The following is a 22329-nucleotide window of genomic DNA, read 5'->3' on the forward strand; positions in this document are numbered from 1 at the left end:
AGTTTTCCTCCATTAGTGGAAAAGGAAGGGCGCCTTTTGCGTCTGGATATACTTAGCAACAGAAGGGCGCCCTGTACGTTAGGCACGAAGTATAGGAAACTCGCATGGTTAAAAAGAAGGGCGCCGCCTACGTTGGGCACGACTTCCGCCTCATTTTTACAATGCGAGAACTCTATCTTGTATTTCTAGTATCTTTGGTGCAGAGGAAAAGGAAAGGAACACCGAGAGGGAGCTGAATGTCCAACAAATTCCAGCATTCGGGATCAACTACCCGTAAAATAAACTCAGATTGATGTTCGAATACCAAGAATTTATTTGTCTGTATAATAGTGGAATCGTGTCCTGTCAAGAGGACAAAGAATGAGTTTTCTTTTGTAAGGGTTACTACTGTTACGGATGATTTTTCATGTTTCACCACAGCCCCAGCCTACCTAGCCGAGCCTAGGCTAGGGCTAGCCTAGGCCTAGTAGCCTACCTACATTAGAGATGGGAGGCCTAGGATAGTCCTAGGCTAACATTATCAATCTGCCACAGCTAATCAAAACAATGGTTTTTGTAGTGAGTGCAGTTGAGCTTAGCATACTTTTATAGGGATTATGATCGGTTGAGTCGCCGACAAGTTGAGCCGCCGGTCATTTCTATGGAACGCCAAGCGCGTCTCTCAGTGAATGTAGTGCGTTAATTGCGGCGTATTTCAATTAACTTATTCGTTCTTGTTACTGTTGTTTGGGATGTATTTCAGTTTATTTACTCAGTTATTTCAATTTATTTAATACTTGGTTTTTGCACTGATTTATTAAATATTTTTGGGACGTATTTCAATTTATTTACTTGTTCTTTCTATCGTTTTAATTAAAATTTTGTGAGCATTTGCTCAGTCAGCTTGCCAGATAGTAAAAAAAAAAAAAACTCCATGCATTCTTATCATTTATTATATATAAGTTTAACAAATAGTACAAAAATAAAAAGTATATAAATTACAAAACCATAGTAAATACTGTATATTAACATAGGCCTAACACATTTAAATTTATTGTTTATAGTCTGTCTATTCAGTCGGCTTGCCAGATAGTAAAAAAAAAACTCCTTACATTCTTATCATTTATTATATATAATGATATATAATAAATATAATTTAATTAAATAATTTAACAAAATAGTACAAATAACGAATAAGTTAATTGAAATACTCCGCAAACCAAATGTAAAAAATAATCAAGTTATTACATTTTTAATACGATTTTGCATGACTATAAACAATAAATTTAAATGTGTTAGTTCTATGTTATTATACAGTATTTACTATGGTTTTATAATTTATATATTTTTATTTTTGTATTATTTGTTAAACTTATAATAAATTATTTAATTAAATAATTTAACAAAATAGTACAAATAACGAATAAGTTAATTGAAATACGCCACAAACCAAACGTAAATAAACACATTTTTAATACGATTTTGCAATTATACAACTTCATTTATTTTTATAAAAATGTAGTACATAAAATTACATTTTTAATACGATTTTGCAATTATACAACTTCATATATTTTTATAAAAATGTAGTACATAAAAATATCACAATTCTAATTTTCAATTACACAATTATACATCACGATTGGCAATATGAGCAAATCAACTACTGACTAGACTGTGGGATGAATATGTAGCTGGTATCCGGGGGGTTCGTTCACTGATGACATCGGCAAGCCGACTACATTCACTGAGAGACGCACTTGGCGTTCCATAGAAATTACCGACGGCTCAACTTGTCGGCGGCTCGACCGGTCATATCCCCTTTTATAGGTAGTAATTTATTTATATCTGTCTGTGTGTGAACACGCAACATTAGTGAACATGGCTGCACCACAGTACAGAGGAGGATCACTTGCCTGGTGGCTAGCCTAGGCTAGGCCTAGCATTAGGCCAGGTAGGAATAGGCCTAGGTGGATGGGTCTAGGGCCGGCCCTGTATAACAGCCCTAAGTTTAGGGTGGTGAGTAGTGAACTGTAGTGACTGCTAGGCCAACCTGGCAGGAAGGTAATCCTGGCTTCTAGATATTTACAAAATGTTAGTTTTTGAGAATGAATCATGGAATCTCCCAGTCTCCCGAATTTTCAGAAAAGAATCCTAAAACACTAAATTTTTTCCGATGTCTGTACAAATTGTTATTTATTGACCAATCAGCTACCACAGATGCAGCATACAAGTTACAACTAATGTTTTCTGTTGTTAAATTATTGTTATTATTTTGAATCTTGATGTTGCAATAACATGTACACGTCAGGTAGAGTGCTGTAGGGCATTTGTGCAAATTTGGAAAGAAGGCTAAGAATAATTCCACTGACCACTCACTAACAAAACGATTAAATTTATCGCTGTGGCTAGATATACGGTACCATATTTCTACTTCTATTTGCTAAAGATAAGGTAAATGGCATTACGTCACCATCACCCAATGAAGTGCCAGAATATGCGGACGTCATGTCAAGACTGGCATTGCAGATCACCCACGATGAGCGGTGAAAACCGATTGGTGTACTGTATTGGGTATTATTAGAATAAGATTAACTAACCCTGTATGCAAAATGTACAATGCTGTACTTAACTGTCATCGATAAATATGTGTGTGATTCCACTCAGAGTCGTGTCATTTATCAAACAGGGACCGCATCCTGTACCAAACTCTTGGCATAGGCCTCTAGGCCTTTCTTAGATTCTTCACTTGGCAGCAGCCGCCCTGCTGTAGGGATAGATTGATCTGTCCAACTAATTCCTCTGTGGTCATACCAAGTCTAAAGTTCTCAACCCCCAAAACCTCATCCCAAGTTTTAGTCCGACCAAAATATTGATGCACTTTGAATACACATGCAACATTAACCCATCTATACACAGACTCCATCACTGTTATGTACTTCCCCCAATCGGCCAGAATCCAGATCGAGGGAATGTGTTTCCCCACTGCTAATCATGTGATTATTAGTGTCAAATTTTCCGAATATACAGTACTTTTAATGCAGGCCCATTTAAAACAGTAGTACGGTATAAATTTTTCTAGTCGGCCTATATGAATACTCTTATTACAGTTACAGTATATTCAGTTTTTAGTGCAAGTTTTGTAATGTAAATATAGACCAAAGACTGAGCTGAGCATCAAAAGTTTGGTCCTGAGGATTCAAGCTTTGCTTGATATGGTTATAGGTAAATGACATGACCCTTATTACTGAGTGGAACCCTTACGCCTATTTATCGATGACCGTATTACTGTATAAGAAAAATACTAGTGTACTCTTTGCCTAGCTAATGATGGGCTAATCCAGTACATAGTCACACCACTCACACTGTGGGCAATTTGCAATGCCAATGCCGGTCTTGATAGATGACGTCACACACATTTCCGCACTTTATGGTGGTGGTAACGTAATACCATTTACCGTACCTTTAAAATGAATGTAGAAATACGGTGCCGTATCTCTAGCCACAGCGTAAATTTATGTCAGTTTAGGGTTAAGTTATTTCTCACTGGCTGTTTGGCCGATGCATTTAGCCCTTATTGTAGATGTGGATTATTAGAATGTAGCTTTTCTTGCAAATGGTCAATCAGAACACCAAGGTACCGTAGTAAGTTATCAGTTTTATACAGTAACGTACATCTAGCCACATGCCATAAAATGTATTTTGGTGCAGTCTGTAGTTGCCTTGTGTCTAAATGGTTTAGTTATGTTATTATATTTCCATAAACAGTAGTACAAGGTCAAAAACATTCCGACCCAAGAAGAATATTCCAGAAGGAACACACCAGTATGATTTGATGAAACATGCTGAACGGACACTTGGAAGTGGAAATCTACGTCAAGCTGTTGCCCTACCCGAAGGAGAGGAACTCAATGAATGGGTTGCCGTCAATAGTAAGTACAGAACTCGGCGTCTTGTTTGCATTCATTTCAATTTTTTTTTAACTTGCCTAAGTCGAATCCAAAATGCCACTGAAAAATTGTTCTACGTACAGATAATTAATGTAAAATACAACCATTTGGCATGTAAAATAAGTTCGACTTAGAAATTATTCGAGTTAGGCAAAGGCGACTTAGGCAAAGTTGACTTATGCAATATTTGGGATGTAAAAATCGCAAATGCAGGGCTAGAAATTTACTTTTTCAGCCACTAGCAACCTATTGCTAAAATGTGCTAGTTGGTAAAAATGTAACTAGCAAAATGAACTGCTCAACTAGTAAAATATATTAACTCAACATATATTTTCGGAAAATAAATTGTATGAAAATAACTAATGATGTACTTTTATAAATTTGTGCGTTAAATGTTTTAATATAATATTTTCTGTTATGGTGGGTGTAGTACAATAAATATCACAAAGAAATAGCCAATTGAGTATAAGAAATTGATTTCTATACCTTGTACATTTATTTACTTCAGTCTCAGAACATTGTTAATATATTTTTTATATCATATTATTTTGAAAATTAAAAAAAATATACTTAGTGTTTAGTGTCACACCCTCAGAAATGTTCAGGGGTGGGGGAAGGAGGAGTTTTTTTTTTTTTGCCAGACTAGCCTAGGCAGGCTTAGGTAGGGGCTAGGCCTAGAGATTTCAAAAACTGCATTGTAGCAAGCCAAATCTTTGACAGAAAAAGACCATAACAGAAACTCAATTTTACATAAAAGATTTGTTTGTTCAATATTTATTTTGATAGGCCTTGGTCTTTTAAACTGGGGCTAGACGTTCCGCTGGTGCAGTAGTAGGACTAGGCCTAGTCTAGGTTAGGAGGTCTACTAGGCCTAGCCAGACTAGGTTCTAGTAGGCTAGGCCTATTGACATCTGCCAATTGAAGCCTAGGTTGTAACCTATTATTTGTCTTGGCTTCATAATAAATTAATATTTAATCATATCTGAAACATTGTTTATTATCTAAAAAGAACCAAATTAAATATGTTCGCCTTTACTACCAATCGCATCGCCCGTGACTTCCGTCAACAAACACATGTATGTGAGGAAAGCGATTTTTTTCTGCACACTGCTTCCTTATCTTGTTGCAAGGTTTAAGAAAATTAATGTTGGTGGCGCACTTCACATCATGTTTCTGGTGCTCAAGATGAAAAAAAAAACGATCGTTTTTCGTCGATTATAGGCATTTTTAGTCGATTTTCATAATTAAACAATAAATAAATTTAATAAAATTTGTATTAGTTTTTGTAGATCAGTTTAGTCTAGTTTTAGTTTAATACTAGGCTAATTACAAGATGTTTTGTATAGATATTCCAACTAGCAATCATTTTTTTTTAATTTACTGGTTTGTGAATTTTTACCTAGCAATTATGACAAACATACTAGCAAATTGCTAGTTTGATAACGTGAATTTCGAGCCCTGAAATGAGGTCATTCCCGATGCATTACCACTAATCCATGTGTATCTTGGGTGTTTTCTGTTGATAACTTTTTTAAATTATAAAATTTTCATTGTAAATTCCATATACCTTACTGTAGTAAGAATGAATAATGAATTATTTTCAATAAGGTAAACGTAGAAGTGATCAGAAATTGATTATAAGAGGGTTTAAAATTTAAAAATCAATGAATTTTTTCTACAAAAATTGATGCAAGCATCCCAACTTTCTCGAGTCTATAGAGCCTTCCACATTGATGCGAATGGAATAAGTATTTTTCAATACAAAAATCACTATGTTCAAATACAATGCTTCACACATTTTCTGGTCCAGTCTATGTGTGTACACGTATGTTCCCGACCCTCATTGTGAGCTGGCGATTGCATATAGGAAAAATCATAATGATGACAATTACTTTAATCCGGGTTGTCGAGATGTATTATAAAGACGTTTTTTTTATCAAAATATCCTATGAAACTGTTTTGTTATTGTATGTTTGTGTTTAATTAAACTGTGGCGAGTTGAGTGGCCAAGCGGTAAGGTAGCAGCAATACTGTAACTACTGCCTTAACGTCTTTGCTGGTTTAAGCCGCTCCTTGCCTAGGGTTCGGTTAGTAGAACCAAATATTCTTGGTCAAGGACTTAAAATGGAGGTTGAGTGTACACATCTGGTTTGTTTGCACTTTAAAAAACCCAATTGCATCTTTCGTAACAGTGGTAAGGTAGGGGTGCTGTTACTGTAACTACAGTCTCGTTGCTGTTTTAAGCTGCTCCTTGCCTATGGTTCGGTAGTAGAACCAAGTCTTCTCGGTTAAGTGCTTCAATGGAGGTTCAGTGTACACATCTGGCTTGTGTGCACTTTAAAGACCCAACAATTACCCCAATTTTATGGTTCATTTCAGCCTGTGTTGTTGTGTAATGATGTGAACATGTAGCTAAGCACTGTAAGTGCCTGTTTTTATATGGCGGCTATGTAGTCACGGACAACACTGCAAATTGTGGGTTGTTCCTTTACATTACCCTTTAATTTATACTTGCAAACAAAATTGGTATTTATTTAAAAAATAAGTGCATTGCAACATGTCCATTAAAATATCTTTCAAACATTGTACAGTGTAAAATCTTTTTTGTTTGAAAGGCATCATTGGTAAACTGTATATTGTGAGTATTGCCTATAAACATAATCCGTCATAATTACAATTTTATTATCCTTTAGTTTCTATGAATTCATGGACGATATTTTACTCTGCAAATATTAATCACTTACCTAAACAGGTCTATACAAAAGAACGTTGGATACACAGGCAGTTAAGCAGAGGTTCCATGTTAAAAAAATGTTCATTACATTCACGTTTTTTTTTTTAATGACCGTTCCTACTGTAGTGTCAAAGGTCATTGTCAGTGTTAAGGTACTATAGAGTACCACAGTCGTGTCATCACAACACCAGGGGGCGCCCTCTGGACGTTGGTTACCATTCATTACGCCTGAATGACTTCATAATCTTAATGGTTTAGAATAGGCTTTCTGGAATAGGCATTTTAAAACCTAATAATTTACTATCAAAATGTACTAAAGACACAAAAATCTTGCATTATATTAGTTGTCGAACACTTTATTCATCATTTATTCTTCAATAAACATTTACAAAGAAAAATTAAGATACAACTTCTTGATAATTACGTTACAAATTGGGATCAATGGTTTGTCAGTGAGGAAAATGGCGTTGGTTGAACGCATTTTGTGTCACCGATAGCAACGGAGTAGTATCATGTGGTATCGTGACGTAACACTTAGTAATCTACGTAGGTAGCAAACATTAAATTAAACTAAAGTAAATAAATTACATATTATGAACAGTTTACTATACTGTAGAACAGAACAAAAACTGACAGAGACCTTATAACTGGTACAGATAAGGGCCCATAAAAAAATTATTAGTTTTATCACCCTTGCGCGCATCACTTTTGGGGAAATCCCGATTTTTTTTTTTTTTTTTTTAAATTTTTAGCCTACTCTCTGAGAGAGAGGGCTTATATGATGATTCTGAGCGAATGTTGAAGTCATTTGTTTTTCTATCTCTTCCTTCGTTTGTGACGCGATTAGGCCGATCTTGCAATAATATGGAAGGTAAGGCCTGGGGAATTTAAAGTATGAAGAGCTTTTGCGAAATTATTGTTGGGAAATATGTGAAAAAGTATGTTTTTATATCATATTTCTAAACATTACGGTGGGTTTCCTATGAAAGCATGTTCGTCATTGATCAGATTGCAAATCGCCTGTATATTCCACATTGTGTTTATCAACCAATCACGGCCTGGAATGGTAAGCTTTGCGGCTAATAAATGCGTCTGCACGAGTCTAGTTGGTAGCGAAGAATGAGCCGTTTTGTGGTGCTTGCAAGGGTGGGGGGTCTCTCCTCTGAGAGATAAACAATGTACACTACTGAAATGGAGTTTGGCCTAGAGCTAGAGGAAGACGAACTAGGCCTACAGGCTGGCTGGGTAGTACGTGTGTGTAGATCAGATAACAGGAAATGTAGGCTACAAGTTGCTTTTATGTGTATTAAACCACAATATTCAAATTAGTTAGTAGCGATGAGTGTATGTGTGCAACACATTTCGTGTCAATGTACTGTAATGCAGGCTAGCCTGACGAAGACAAATAGGCTGGCTTGATACGTACGTGTGTGTAGGCCTAGGCCGTAGTCTAGATCAGATACTACAGGAAATAAATGTAGGCTACAAGTTGCTTTTATGTGTATTAAACCACACATTCAAATCAGTAGCGATGAGTGTATGTACAGCACATTTCGTGTTGCCGCACTGTGCTAGGCCTAGCTTTAAAACGGAAACTCACAGAAAAAGACTTGAATTTGAAATGAAATGTCAAAACAAATTTTCATTTAGCTTAACAATAACAATAATTAATAATACTATCTAATAGTAACACATGGAAATCCGTAGCTCACCTAGGCCTAAAATTGTGAAATTTAGTGAAATCCAACATGGTCTACCTACACAGAACTTACTTTTGTTTGGCATCGCACATAAAAAAAAACGTGGAGGCAGGTACCTAACATAACATAAAACTAAAAGGATCCGCTGAGTGTCGAGTAATTTTCGTAAACCTCCCGCATTTGTAACCTCCCGCATTTTATTGGAAATTTTTGCCAGCGTTGATTGGAATTCAGCTTGTGATCAAAGGTGTTGACTGGTACCGAGATTAACAGTCACTTACCTCGGTAAACCATTCAATGACAGTAGCTACTTTCAGTAGCCACAAAAATAATAACAGTGACAAATACCTTTAATTATAACGGTAAAAACAATAAAAATAAAACTCAATTAATATCATTTGGCTTCCTGTATACACTTTCAATTAATAAAAATAATTGTAACTAATAAAATGTTAAAACTAATATTATAGTATTAATTTACCAATTGTTTTTTTCTTATAGTTGTATCAGGAATATGGTACAGCTACTGAAAATTATTGAAAGTATGGGATTAATTATCATTCCTCTCATGTTTAACAAACAGTGGCGGATTTAGAGGGGGGGGGGCGTAAGGGGCGTACGCCCCCTCTATTTTTTGTAAAAATAGAATTGTGTAAAGTTTATCAGAAAATTATCAAGGTAAATAGTAAAAATCAATCAAATATAACACCTAATTAATAAAGGTGCTAAAGATTTAAGGGAGATTAACCCCCTTGCATCCCTACCAGAGGCTCTTTCCTGAAGTTCCCACTCAGTTCGCACATCCACGCCCCCTCTTTTTTGCGAGACTGGATCCGCCCCTGACAAATGTCTTCCAGGAGCTTAGGCCTACCTAATAATACCAATAAACTTCATCAGCCAAAATCAATTTATTAATCCTCATTATATTGCAAAGAGCTACGAAGAGACTGAGTGAACATTGCATTCCGTATATACTCGAATATAAGGCAACACACACATATAAGATGACAATTGAGCTTGAAAAGATTTTTGAACGATTTTTGTATGTCAGGCTTAAAGACGACCCCGTTTCACCGTCGGAATTCATAATCTTTGCTGCTCTCTATGGTCTTAATACTGCATATAGCAGGCTAAAAACGGAGCCAAATGTAGGGCTAACTTCAACATAATACAATTTTATGGGTTTTTAAAATATTAATCAAAATCTTATTCCCCAGCATTTAAAATTGCATTCAGTCATACTAACAATAAGCAGATTTTTTTGCAGTCGTAAATTCGCATGTTGCGGACGATCAGCACAAAAGATGATTTACTAATCTAATTTGTATGTCGCGCATATAAGACAACCCCGTTTTTCAATCGTAATTTATATACAGTACGCAATTTATATGCGGTACTACTGTACTGTACTAAGAGCAAACCTTTCTCTATGCGCAGCTAATGCACACACGTAGTTAATGTATGGATCACTGAGTAAGTGATCACTGCAATCAGCAGTTTGATTCAGTGGTGTAACTACCACAGGTTCATTGTTCATTATTCACCTTTAATATTAAAATATCTAATAAAGCAATGCATAAATAAAAATCTTGATTGATAGTATTTATCTTTATGTAATACTGCAATATAATTAAAAATTGTTAAAAATAATCACTTATACATGCCTAGGCCCATATGCCTGTTGTAAAAATGGTCACTCAAACACTAGACACAGGGTTCCCGGAACGCCGCCCTGAGCGGCGTGTGCGAAGCACAACTCAAAGTCAGAAGTGGAACGTGAAATTTGGATTTGGTTTTGTGTAGTCAGATTTGCGAGAAAAACTTCAGCTACCCATATTTATCGACTGAGACGTCAGTGGAAGCTGTAATTTGTATGGCAAGGAGATGGTGCTACCCTTAATTCGTATTTTGGAATTTACGCCCAAAAACCTTGTAGTTCTTAATATTTTTGTTATAATAGAAAATTTTAATTGGTGACGTCACACTCACAAATAGTTAACATGCATACATTTTACGTCACCTTTTCTTGGTAAGGCAACCCTCCCGGCATGCTTTTTTCATGGATAAACACCGCTGCTTTGGAAATGGATGCCTTGCCCAGCTAGGACTACAAGAGCCGCATTGTTAGCCTTGTATAAAATATAAACAAGGTACGTCTGCAAACTGAATTATTCTTAGTTATTTTTTTTTTCTTATTTTAATTTATTTCTTTCAAATGAGTACTTTCTATCACATGTAATTGCACTGTCTACTTAGGCCTAGAGTCTTACTAATAAATAGCCTCACCGTCCCCCGCTATACAGTACAGTACATCAGTAGGCTAGGCAACAGAACGTGATGTACCATTCTTCCCAGGTTTTCATGCATATTGTTGGCTAACCAACTTATGCTTACCGTTGCCCCCCCCCCCCACACGCTACAGTACAGACGTATGCAGGCAACAGAATGTGATATTGCACCTTCCTTCCCAGGTGTTCATGTAACATTTGCATATTGTTAGCTAACCAGCTGCATGTATTCCTTTGTTAAAATGAGTACCGTGGCATACTCATTTTCACAAAGCATTTGTATACCCTCTTATAAAGAGGGAACTTTGAAATAATTGTCTTCATATATTCGCTAATTAATCACCGTAATTTAGCTTACACTATGCATGGAGTAACTGGAGCACTTAAAATGTACAATAATCATTTCACTACCCGACAAACCCCGAACTTTATTCATGCATTACATAAATAGTTTTATGTTGCTATACTCCAACATCACTGGCGCATGGTAACAACCAACTGACTGCAGACCATTTCCAGTCAAACATTACTCTCCATAATGCAGCAACCCCTAGTTCCGTCATGTCTGGATGGAAATCTACAGTGAAAGAGAGATGGCGCTGCAATTAGTACAACACTCCAAGTGTTTGAGTTTGGAATATCCATGTCGATCGAAAATCTTTTCAATTTCATTATGTTAAGGGGGTGGGGGTGTCATATGGCATTTGTACATTAAACCTGAAATAATTTGTTTAATTTTGTTTTTAACACAACAATTATTGTAATCAAAATTTTGTTTACGTAATTCTTGTTGCAGTCTTTTTACAATATATTTTCTCGAAAGTGTTTCCCAAAACCAAAATTGCATATCTATACATGGTTCGATTGTGCTTATGTAATAAGCAGAGATTGGTGCAATGTTTTGGCCAATTTTCCTATGTTAAAAATTTTAGTGTTTAGACTTTTGTGTTGGAAGAATTATTGTTATGGAAGATACCTGATAAGTCCATCCTCATTAATGCAACAGATCTTATAAAGGATTCATTCTTGAAAATTCATGTGACATCTGTTAACTGTTTTTTGACAATCTCATCACTCATGGTAAGAAAGGAAATTTTGTCAGCATAGGCCTACAGCTTCTGTATATCTAGCCAATTGTGTGTAACCTTCCAGGCCTAGTCTGTAATTGAAATTGTTGCTATTAATGCGGATAGGCCAGCAAAATTTATTTAAAGAACATTTTGTTGTTAAGTACAGTATGTTCGAAATGCAATGTTTTTTCTGTCTTCCCCACTCTCGTCTCATATTTTAAAATTTGAAGCTACTACAGTATGAATTGGAATTTTGTGTACTGTAAATATATGTAACTTGTTCTTCCCTATTCTTTACATTCATATAAACTAACTATAACTCTATACATTTAATATTTTGATAGTAAATAGTGTGTTAAATGCAGTGATATATATTGTAATACCCGACTGCTTCAATGTTGCTTTTATTCTGTGTACAGTAAAACAATACACTTGTAATAAATTATTTGCTATGTACAAGGATGATAAATTGTGTTTAAAAATATTTATTTAGTAACACCAGTAGTCTGAATTTACTGTATGTACAACAATAAAATAATCAATAACCAAGTGGAGCACCAAAAATATGGATGTTGAATATCATCATGAAAGAAGAAATGTTCTATGGTATACAAGACAATCGAACATGATAAAGAAAGAAGTGTGGTTAAACTTGCCAAGACGACCGTGCCATACTCTAATAAGTCGATCTAATTTTACATGCCGAATTGTTGTGTTTTCGATTACCGTAAGTAAATTTTGTTAAGGTCAAACAATTTCTCATGGCATTTTGGATATGACATAGGCAAGTTCAACTATTTCAAAGTAATAAACAAAAAATGGTGTACAACAACAAAATTGAAGCTTTCTTTTAAATTGCAATACCAAATTGATCAGCATGCAGACATAGGCATAATCCAGGCATTACAAAATACTGTAAGCAGATTCATAGAATAACTTTACACAAGACTGTACAAAGCCATACATTAAAATCAGGGGCGGATCCAGAGATGTCCAAAAGGGGGGGGGGCGCCGAAATTTGGGCCGATCGAGACAACACTGTCCTAGGGGGTCCGGGGCATGCCCCGCAAAATGTTTGTGTTCTAGACGCCTGATATATACAGCCATATATATATATTATTTGAATTCAACATTTCATCAACAGCTGAAAGTTAAAAAAGATCAAAGTTGTGAAAGCCCGACTTTTCGATGAAGTTACTGGTTAGGTTGGGAGTAACATCATGTTATTTAATGGGGCGTTATCGTTGTGTAGCCTAGGCTTCTAGGCCTATATATAATAATAATCTTATTTTTGCAGGAATTGTTGTTGGCTCTGATGATATACTGTAGTGTTATAGCACATCACCTTTATTTAGACATTGCAGTTTTTAGACATTTAGGCCTAGGCCTAGACAGTTTTTTCATAGGACCAGGCCTAGCCTAGTCCTGTAGTTAGTAGGCCTACTAAATGTAGGGGCCTAGGCCTATTTATGAAAAAAAAAATGCACTGGCACAATGTGACAAAGTCGCCATGGCATGACAAGTCTAGGCTAGGCTAGGAGTAGAAACCTACTAACTTTACTGTCAACTGGATAATAGGCTATGTGCGAACTCACCTGGAGCGGTGTCCTGGACTGTTAAGTTTGCAGGTTCACATAAATAAAGGGAAACTATGCCAAAATCAAGTCAACCATGAACTAACTTTATTCAACACCGTGAACAACCACACACCGAGAGAAGTCGTCTGCAAAACATGGTCTCTCGATCCAGTCACTATAGAGTACTGCTTACATATTGCGCAATATGCAATAATAGTGTTATACATAACACCCCTCCCTACAAACATATCAAACATATTCACACACCAGTGTGTAACTGCTTTGTTCAGAATTAACAATAGAATAAACATTTTTACAAACTAAAAACAAAACCAAATGTCCAAACTGTCCTCATTCCAAACAAAGTTCCACCCTCATATTCCCTCAATGAGTCTTCTTGGTGGTTTAATATTACGCTTAGGGCGATCGACTCTCTGTTGTACGCATCGTATGTTATCTGGGCTCTGTGCGTCGCTATCCTGATTCGCTTCCAAATTAACCGGTACTGCTTCCGTGTCAGTGGTACAGTACATGCCTCAACGATTGAATCTTCTGTAATGTCACTCTGTGACAATGTATCGCATAACTGATCGACGTGACGCCTCCACTTCACCATCAATGCCCACCTTGTATGACAGGGGACCTGTTTGGGCAACGATTGTACCAATTGACCATTTTTGAGTGTTAGTTCCCTGACCATTACCTTCCCTCCATCGCGAAACTGACGGGCAGCTTCCTTTTGACGCGTCATCTTCTGCTGCCTGTCTCTTACTGACTGACTAAGGTTTGGCTTTATTAGACTCAGCCTCGTTCTAAGATCAATGCCCATAAATAGCTGGCAAGGTGCTACATTTGTAGTAATGTGCGGTGTAATGCGATAAGATAGTAAGAAATTGCTCAAGTGCTTGTTGATGCTTCCAGAGCCTTTCGACGCTCTCATACTCTGCTTGAATGTTTGAACTAACTGCTCAGCCCGTTTGTTCATGGATGGTACGGTGATGACGTGACGTGACGGATGCCATTAGCTTTCATGAACTTACTAAAGTCATCGGACACAAACTGTGGTCCAGCAGAAACCACACATCTAGGAATTCCATTCCTGGCAAAGATGTCGCGTAAAACCTCAATGGTTTTAGCAGCTTTAGTCGATTTCATTCTGATGATCTCTGGCCATTTAGAATAGGCGTCCACTGCAAGTAGAAACATGGAGCCTTCAAAAGGTCCCGCAAAGTCAATATGAATGCGGTCTCATCGTTCATCAGGGTACTCCCACGGATGGACTGGCTCTGCTTTAGGATTACCTTTAGTGAGTTGGCATCCTACACATTGCTTGGTCAGTTACCAAAAGTAACTGCGGGTCAGCGTTTTCATTTTTACGACCCCTCCATGGCCTTCGTGTAACTCCTGTAGCATAAATTTCTGCAATTTATCACTCTCAATCCCCACATTAGACAGCCTTCATGGACAGTAATCTCGGTTTGCCTGCTCATGTAAGGTGAGAGGTTTAGCAGTTTACCCAGCTCAGGCTTCCACACATTCATTACTGCTTCAACAACAATTGCTAGTGTTGGGTCGCGCTGCGTAGCTTGTCTGATCTCTTTAACCGTTATTGGTAGCGTCTCAAATTGCTGCGTCAACATTAGTATGTCTGCCATGTCCACGCTTTCAGTGCTTTCTGCGACTAATGGTACTCGCGATAAGGCGTCTGCGTTAGCATGCTTCTTTGAAGCCTTGTATTCAATGTTATACTGATATCCCCCTAAGAATATTGCGTAGCACTGTAGTCTCGCTGCTGAAGTTACCGATACGCCCTTTTGTGGTTTAAATATTGCTAGCAATGGCTGATGATCAGTGATCAAGGTAAAGTTATTCCCAGCTAAGTAGACATTAAACTTCTTTATGCCCCATATTAAGCTTAACGCTTCTTTTTCTATTTGGGAATAATTGCGTTCAGCTTTGCTTAAAGTGCGTGAAGCGTGTGCAATAGGCCTGTCGCTCCTGTCTGGAAATTTATGTGAGAGCACTGCCCCTAAACCATACTGAGACGCATCACAAGCTAGCAGTAAGGGTAAGGTTGGGTCATAATGAGTTAGTACCTTGTTGGAAGTCACCAAATATTTAACTTTGTCAAGTACAGCTTGACATTCTTGAGACCAGCTCCACATTGCATCTTTAAGTAACAATTTATGTAGTAGGCTTTACACTGTAGATAAGTTTGGTAGAAACTTTGCATAATATTGTATCATTCCTAGGAATGCCCTTTATTGACTCGCATTCTTTGGCGCTTCGGCCTTTAGAATTGCTTCTACTTTGGCTTTTGTCTTTTCCAGACCATTTGCATTTATGATATGGCCACAATACTCCAGTTCATCTCTGAAGAATTCACATTTGTCAACAAATAATCTCAAATTATGCTTATCAAGCCACTGTAGAACCATTTCTAGATTTTTCAAATGTTCTGCATCAGATTTACCAGTAATTACCATATCATCTAATATGCACTGTACACCATCTAACCCCTGGAGTATGTTATCCATGGTTCGTTGCCAGATCGGTGCAGCTGATGCTACTCCACATACCAACCTATTATAGCGGTATAAACCCTTATGCCTATTAATAACAAGGTATTGTTTACCCTCATCTTCAACCTCCATTTGCATATAGGAACTTTTTAAATCTAACTTCTTAAAATGCCGCCCACCAGCCAACCTCATGCATCGCATTAACACTCTTGATCCAATACACTGTTTTAATTTGCTGCCAGTTCAGCTTTAACTCCCTTAACATATCTCGGGCTAATAAAGGTGGAGCATCGGTTTTAACCACTATCAATTTCAAAGGTTTACTTTGGTCATTTAACACAACATTTACACAGATTTCTCCCTCAGGGTATAACACTTACCCAGAATACGTTTTAAGCGTAACTGATGTATGGTCAAGGGGAACCTCATTGAATAATACAATGATGCAGGATGCTAAATTTAGCTCCTATATCAAGCTCCATTTTCACTGTTTTACCATTAATAATGGGAAAACCCATATTTCATCATCCTCATCTTTACTATTGTGTGATTTTACATTTGTAAGTAGGTCTGACATAGTAGCAAGTAGGTCGTCATTATTCATTCAACTGCACATTATGGCTGTGATGATGTGACTACTGTGACCACCCTTCTTCTTAGGGTTTGTCATCTTACTGCTAGTGCTGAACTAGATTTAGGCCTACCACATACCTTACTGATGTGGCCTTTCTTTTTGCATTGATAACAAGTAACATCTCTATACCAACAATCGTTTGGGTGATGTTTACCGCCACAGTGGTGGCATACCTGGCTCGTATTACTACTAGGTCTATGCTTACTTACTGAAACCTTGTTTAAGGTTGGGGCTGACCTAAGCTGGTTGTTGTTTTTGTGTTGTATTTCAGCCGTGTCCTTCGCTGCGGTCTCCCAAGATTATTCGTCGTCAACAAGTTCTTTTGAATAACTTCATTTCGCAAACCACAAACAAATCTATCTTTTAGCGTATCTGACAAGTCCGTGAACTCGCAATGTTCTGTCAATTTCCTTAAGGAAGCGTAGTATTTTCTAATCGTTTCGTCATACTTCTGTTCACGCTTGTAGAAACAAAAACGCTCCGCCATTTTGATCAGCTTCGGGCTGAAGTGTTCATTTAAAATCTGAACTAAATCAGTATAACTTTTATCTCCGGGCTTCTCCGTGCTGACGAGAAAGCAAATTGTAAGTTCTGCTCCCTAGCAAGCTGATGAGCACTGAAACTTGTTTTTCCACAGCTATACTATTAGCCTTGAAATATTGCTCGAGCCGTTCTTGATACGAGCTCCATACTTAACTCTCGTCATAGGGTTGAATATTACCAATTATGGCTGTCATTTTTGTAGCCGTCAAAAATCACACAGTGGTACTCAGTCATACAATAAATGTTCCGTATCCTCGTCGCCAATGTTAAGTTTGCAGGTTCACATAAATAAAGGGAAACTACGCCAGAATCAAGTCAACCATGAACTAACTTTATTCAACACCGTGAACAACCACACACGGAGAGAGGTCGTCTGCGATTTGGTCTCTCGATCCAGTCACTATAGAATACTGCTTAACGTATTAAGCAATACGCAATAATAGTGTTATACATAAAACTGGACTAGAGTGCTGCTACTGCTGCTGGGTAGACACTAACTGTGTTAATCCTAGGCATAGGTGTAGGCCTCATTGTAAACAAACAAGTCATCAGACTGATATACGTTTATTAATTCAATTGAATTATTCCTCCATGATTAAATTGACGTTGACTATCCCCCTCTTTGTTACTGCGTACGTAAACGATCACAAAAACTCACGGCTTCACACTATTGTCTATAGTAGGCTAGTCGCTCGATCATCGTCGGGACGATTCCTCAATCAGCTGCTGGCCAAAATTGACAGACTGGTTATGAATATTAATGAGTTGGTTAGAAAATTGCTACCTAGCTGCTGAAAAAAGTGATCAGCTTCGTTTTCACCTGATTTTCGTCTCATTTAAACTGCATTTTCAACTTACTTCCGACATACCATTTACCAATATTTTCTAAAATATTTTGTAATTTTGTATTTATTCCATCATTTGAAATACTGCAAGTACAAACACGAAAAAAAAATTTGAAATATCATATGAATATAATAATAATAATAATAATAATAATAATTCTGGATTTATATAGCGCCTCATGTTGACATAATAATAATAATAATAATTTGCGATTTGTATAGCGCCTCCCGTTAGACCAACCTCGAGGCGCTTCACAACAACGAAGGAAACGGACAAGAGAATAAAAAACCATGAACCTAGACTAACAAAGAAAAAAGAAAACTCCTAAACGAACCAAACCAACACCGCACCGTTTATCGGCAATTTAAGGCGTAAAGCCCGCCGATGCATGACTCACAGGTGCTCAAGTGATGGCGGTGTCTAGCTAAGAAGATTAGTGAGATGATTATGAAAAAATAATATTATTATGTTTCCTTATCTTATCTTTCACATTGCTTTCTTAGATTCCTTATCTTTCCTTTCATTTTCTTTCTTATAATTCATATCTGTCTTTCATATTTCATTTTTACATTTCTTATCATTTTTTTCCTTTTCCTTTCTAATGTTATACCATGTCTATCTTTCCTTTCTTTTCTTTTCTCATGTTTCCTTATCTTTCCTTTTCCTTTTTCATCCACAGTTTATCTTTCCTTTCCTTTTAAATTCTTTTATTTCTTATCTTTCTTTCCATTTACCTTCTTATTCCTACCGTTATCTTTCTTATGTTTCCTTATCTTTTTTTTCCTTTTTCTTTCTTATGATTCTATATCATTGCATTCCTTTTCCTTCTTATGTTTAACTTACCTTTTATTTAAACAAAACAAAACAAGAAAGAACAATGATTCGCTGCAAATTGAGATTAACACCACCATCATTAACCCCTGTCTGTATGATATGTATTGAGGACATCATCAAGCGGTATCCTTCCAATAATACTGGGTGTAGAAATAGTGTTTATGTTAAGACTTCTATAAACTGCCGAACCTACTTAGCATTCATTGTATTGATAATGAGTGGTGATATCTCAATTAATCCCGGCCCCACTAAAGACTCGTGTGGTGTATGTTCCTGTTGTGTAAGATCTAATCAGCGTGGAATTCAATTTGATGAATGTGATATATGGTATCATAACTGTATTTCTATGAACAAAACGGAGAACGAAAGTCTGGCAACCTCTGATTTGTCTTGGTACTGTTATTCATGCATGATTTCACAGTTTAGTGACTCGTTTAATGAAGAGCTTTCAACTATCAACAAAAACACTTTGAATTTATCACATGATACAGACAGTACTGATAGCGATTTGAATCTTGAGTTACTTCGCAGGAAGGGTCTCCCGTTCCTTCATCTTATTGTTAGAAGTTTATATTCAAAAATTGATGAGGTTCGCCTAATTGCCAAGGAAACAAATGCGAACTGTAATAGCCATTAGCGAGTCCTGGTTAGATGACTCTGTAAAAGATTCTGAAGTGAATATAACAAATTACTCTATTGAAAGAATGTACAGAAATCGACAAGGAGGAGGTGTTTGCCTATACCCGCGATGATATACCTTATGTAATTAGGTCGGATGTTAATTGTGTTGATATTGAGTGTAAATGGATAGATCTTATGTTACCAAAAACAAAGCCAATATTAGTTGGAGTCTGCTCCCGTCCTCCTAAGCAGTATGACTTTTTTAACATTTTAGAAAATCTGTGTTCTGATATGAATAATTTTAATAATCAAGAATGCCTGGTTCTTGGTGATTTTAATGTGAATGTGCTAAATCATAACAGTTTTAGAAAAAGTTCTTAACACTACGGATGGGTTTCCTATGAAAGCGTGTTCATCATTGATCAGATTGCAAATCGCCTGTATATTCCACATTGTGTTTATCAACCAATCACGGCCTGGAATGGTAAGCTTTGCGGCTAATAAATGTGTCTGCACGAGTTTAGTTGGTAGCGAAGAATGAGCCGTTTTGTGGTGCTTGCAAGGGTGGGTGGTCTCTCCTCAGAGAGATAAACAATGTACACTACTGTAATGCAGGCTGGCCTAGAGCTAGAGGAAGACGAACTAGGCCTATAGGCTGGCTGGGTAGTACGTGCATGTAATAGATCAGATAACAGGAAATGTAGGCTACAAGTTGCTTTTATGTGTATTAAACCACATAATATTCAAATTAGTTAGTAGCGATGAGTGTATGTGTGCAGCACATTTCGTGTCAATGTACTGTAATGCAGGCTGGCTGGGTACGTAAGTGTGTGTGTAGGCCTAGGCCGTAGTCTAGATCAGATACTACAGGAAATAAATGTAGGCTACAAGTTGCTTTTATGTGTATTAAACCACACATTCAAATCAGTCAGTAGCGATGAGTGTATGTACAGCACATTTTGTGTTGCCGCACTGTGGTGCGGTTGATGATGAGGACGTTGTCGTTAGATACATGATAGCAAGGTCTCACATGGAATTTTTATTCTATTGAGACGGTAGCTTTTCAGCATTGCTCTAGGATGATTTTCCTTTAGATATGAATTTTTTAGCTTTTCATACTCTACACTTGGCTATACGTAGCCAACCACATAAGCCTAGGTACGTAATATATTAGATCAGATGTTAATTATATAAAATGTAGGCCGACAGTCGTATTTAATGGGGGTGGAGTGGATTTCTTTTTTCGCGATTTACCATGGGATGGGATCATATACATATAAAAATATACATACATCAAGATCTGACATCAGCCAAGAAGCTATTTAGCCTTTCTCAAACAAAGCTGCATGTTTAACTAACAAAAAAAGACAAATGATATACGTAATTATAATGCGCCTTTGGAGAAATATATTTCTTCACAATGAAATACTTCTATGCAACAAATTCCATTCACTCACCAAACTGTCTACTTATATCATAAACCTCTACATAAATATCTTCATAATTACAGTACAAAATATTTCAAAAAGTTACGTACACAACAAACCTTACAACAACAATATTTCCTTTAATATCACTGTACACGACATCACACCTTTTCTTACTGTTAAGTGAACATAACAAAAAAGGTCTATGATGATGCATACAACTACTATAACTTTAAACATTTTTCTTTATACTCAATACACATAACAACACTCCACACAACCTCTACCCACCGACAGCACTTAAACATTGCCAGCTATTGTCAAGTGGGCTATTGCATCATTGATGCTCTCGTTTGACTTACTGTAGACGTTCTGTTATTAAAGTCAAGTTTCATAAACACAAAACAATTAATATTAGGTCAATGAAAAAATATAGTGTTGAAAATTTAATTAAATCCCTTAATAATGTACAATGGTCAAACATGATAGATGAAAATTGCGTTGAATCCTCTTGGAATAATTTTAAAATCAAATTTATGGAAGTTGTAGATAATATTGCTCCAAAAAAAAAAGATTAGAATTAAACAGCGGAATCAACCATGGTTTGATGCCAGCTTAAAAGATAAAGAAAAAAAATAAATATTTGAGATTATTTAAACGCTTGAAAGATAGCGCAAGTCTTATGAATTTCAGAAAAGCAAGGAACATGGTTAATTATAAAATAAAATAGGCCGAAGAATCTTTACTTAAATAATATTAGTGATCATAAAAACAACCCAAGGAAACTGTAGAATTTTCTTAAAGATATTGGTGTAGGTAAATCACTTAAAGAGTGAGCTACAATTTGCAGATTTGAGACTTTGGTAGTCCAATAAGGAGGCTATTACAATAATCCAGCCTTGAAGTTATAAAGGTGTGAACTAGACGGAGGGCGGTCGGGTGCAATTTCCAGGCACCTGAAGTTCATATTCTCAAAGAAGAATATTCAGGCACAATTTACAATTTATCCCCAACGACAAAAACTGTGTACATATTACAATCGCGTCTAGGAAAGCAATCATCTAATTATCGTGCCTCATTAATATTAATAAGCTAAGCCAATTTTCGGAGACGCGTCCGAACGGGGTTTAAAGTGTTTGCCATTGTTTCTATTGTTTTTGATGACAAACGCGTTTGTGTCATTGGACCAGGCCTGATCGAACTAGTCTTGCACACTCTGCACTGATCGCATTCACACACGAGGTACCCAATATAATTGACGTAGCCTACAGTTGTACTCTGTAGACATGTACTAAAGCAAGACGATATGACCATGCGATCAAACATCAACAAACTGATCCAGCTCAGTGTGTACATGCAGTCAACCATATGAAATGGGTAGGAGTCAAATTCCAAATGGAATAAACGGCTCGAACAACAATGGTTAATGGTTAATGGTTTTTAATTTATAGAGCGCAAAATACAAAAAGTCTCTAAGCGCTTCCAAACAGCATTTCACAGACGCGTTTGGAGAGCTTGTCATATAACAATAGCAAATGTGTTTGACCCGTGTCTGTCGTTGGGAATAATTTGTAAATCGCGCCTAAGAAGATGATCTATTAAAC

General features: G+C 36.7%; 1 protein-coding gene across 3 annotated transcripts in view; it reads left to right on the plus strand.

Annotated features, from left to right (window-relative positions):
• The first annotated feature begins 180 nt into the window (after positions 1 to 180).
• LOC117112356 (MOB kinase activator 1A-like) overlaps positions 181 to 22329 on the plus strand; it is a 28092-nt gene continuing 5943 nt past the window's right edge. For all 3 annotated transcript variants that reach the window (XM_033255432.1, XM_033255435.1, XM_033255434.1), the window contains exons 1-2: positions 181 to 374; positions 3748 to 3911. In XM_033255432.1, coding sequence (XP_033111323.1) covers positions 361 to 374; positions 3748 to 3911 — 178 coding nt within the window. In that variant the 5' untranslated portion in view covers positions 181 to 360. The remainder of the gene's footprint in view (positions 375 to 3747; positions 3912 to 22329) is intronic.

Source organism: Anneissia japonica, unplaced genomic scaffold (assembly GCF_011630105.1).
Source record: "Anneissia japonica isolate Jap-2015-1 unplaced genomic scaffold, ASM1163010v1 scaffold581_len1011336_cov187, whole genome shotgun sequence".
NCBI lineage: Eukaryota > Metazoa > Echinodermata > Crinoidea > Comatulida > Comatulidae > Anneissia > Anneissia japonica.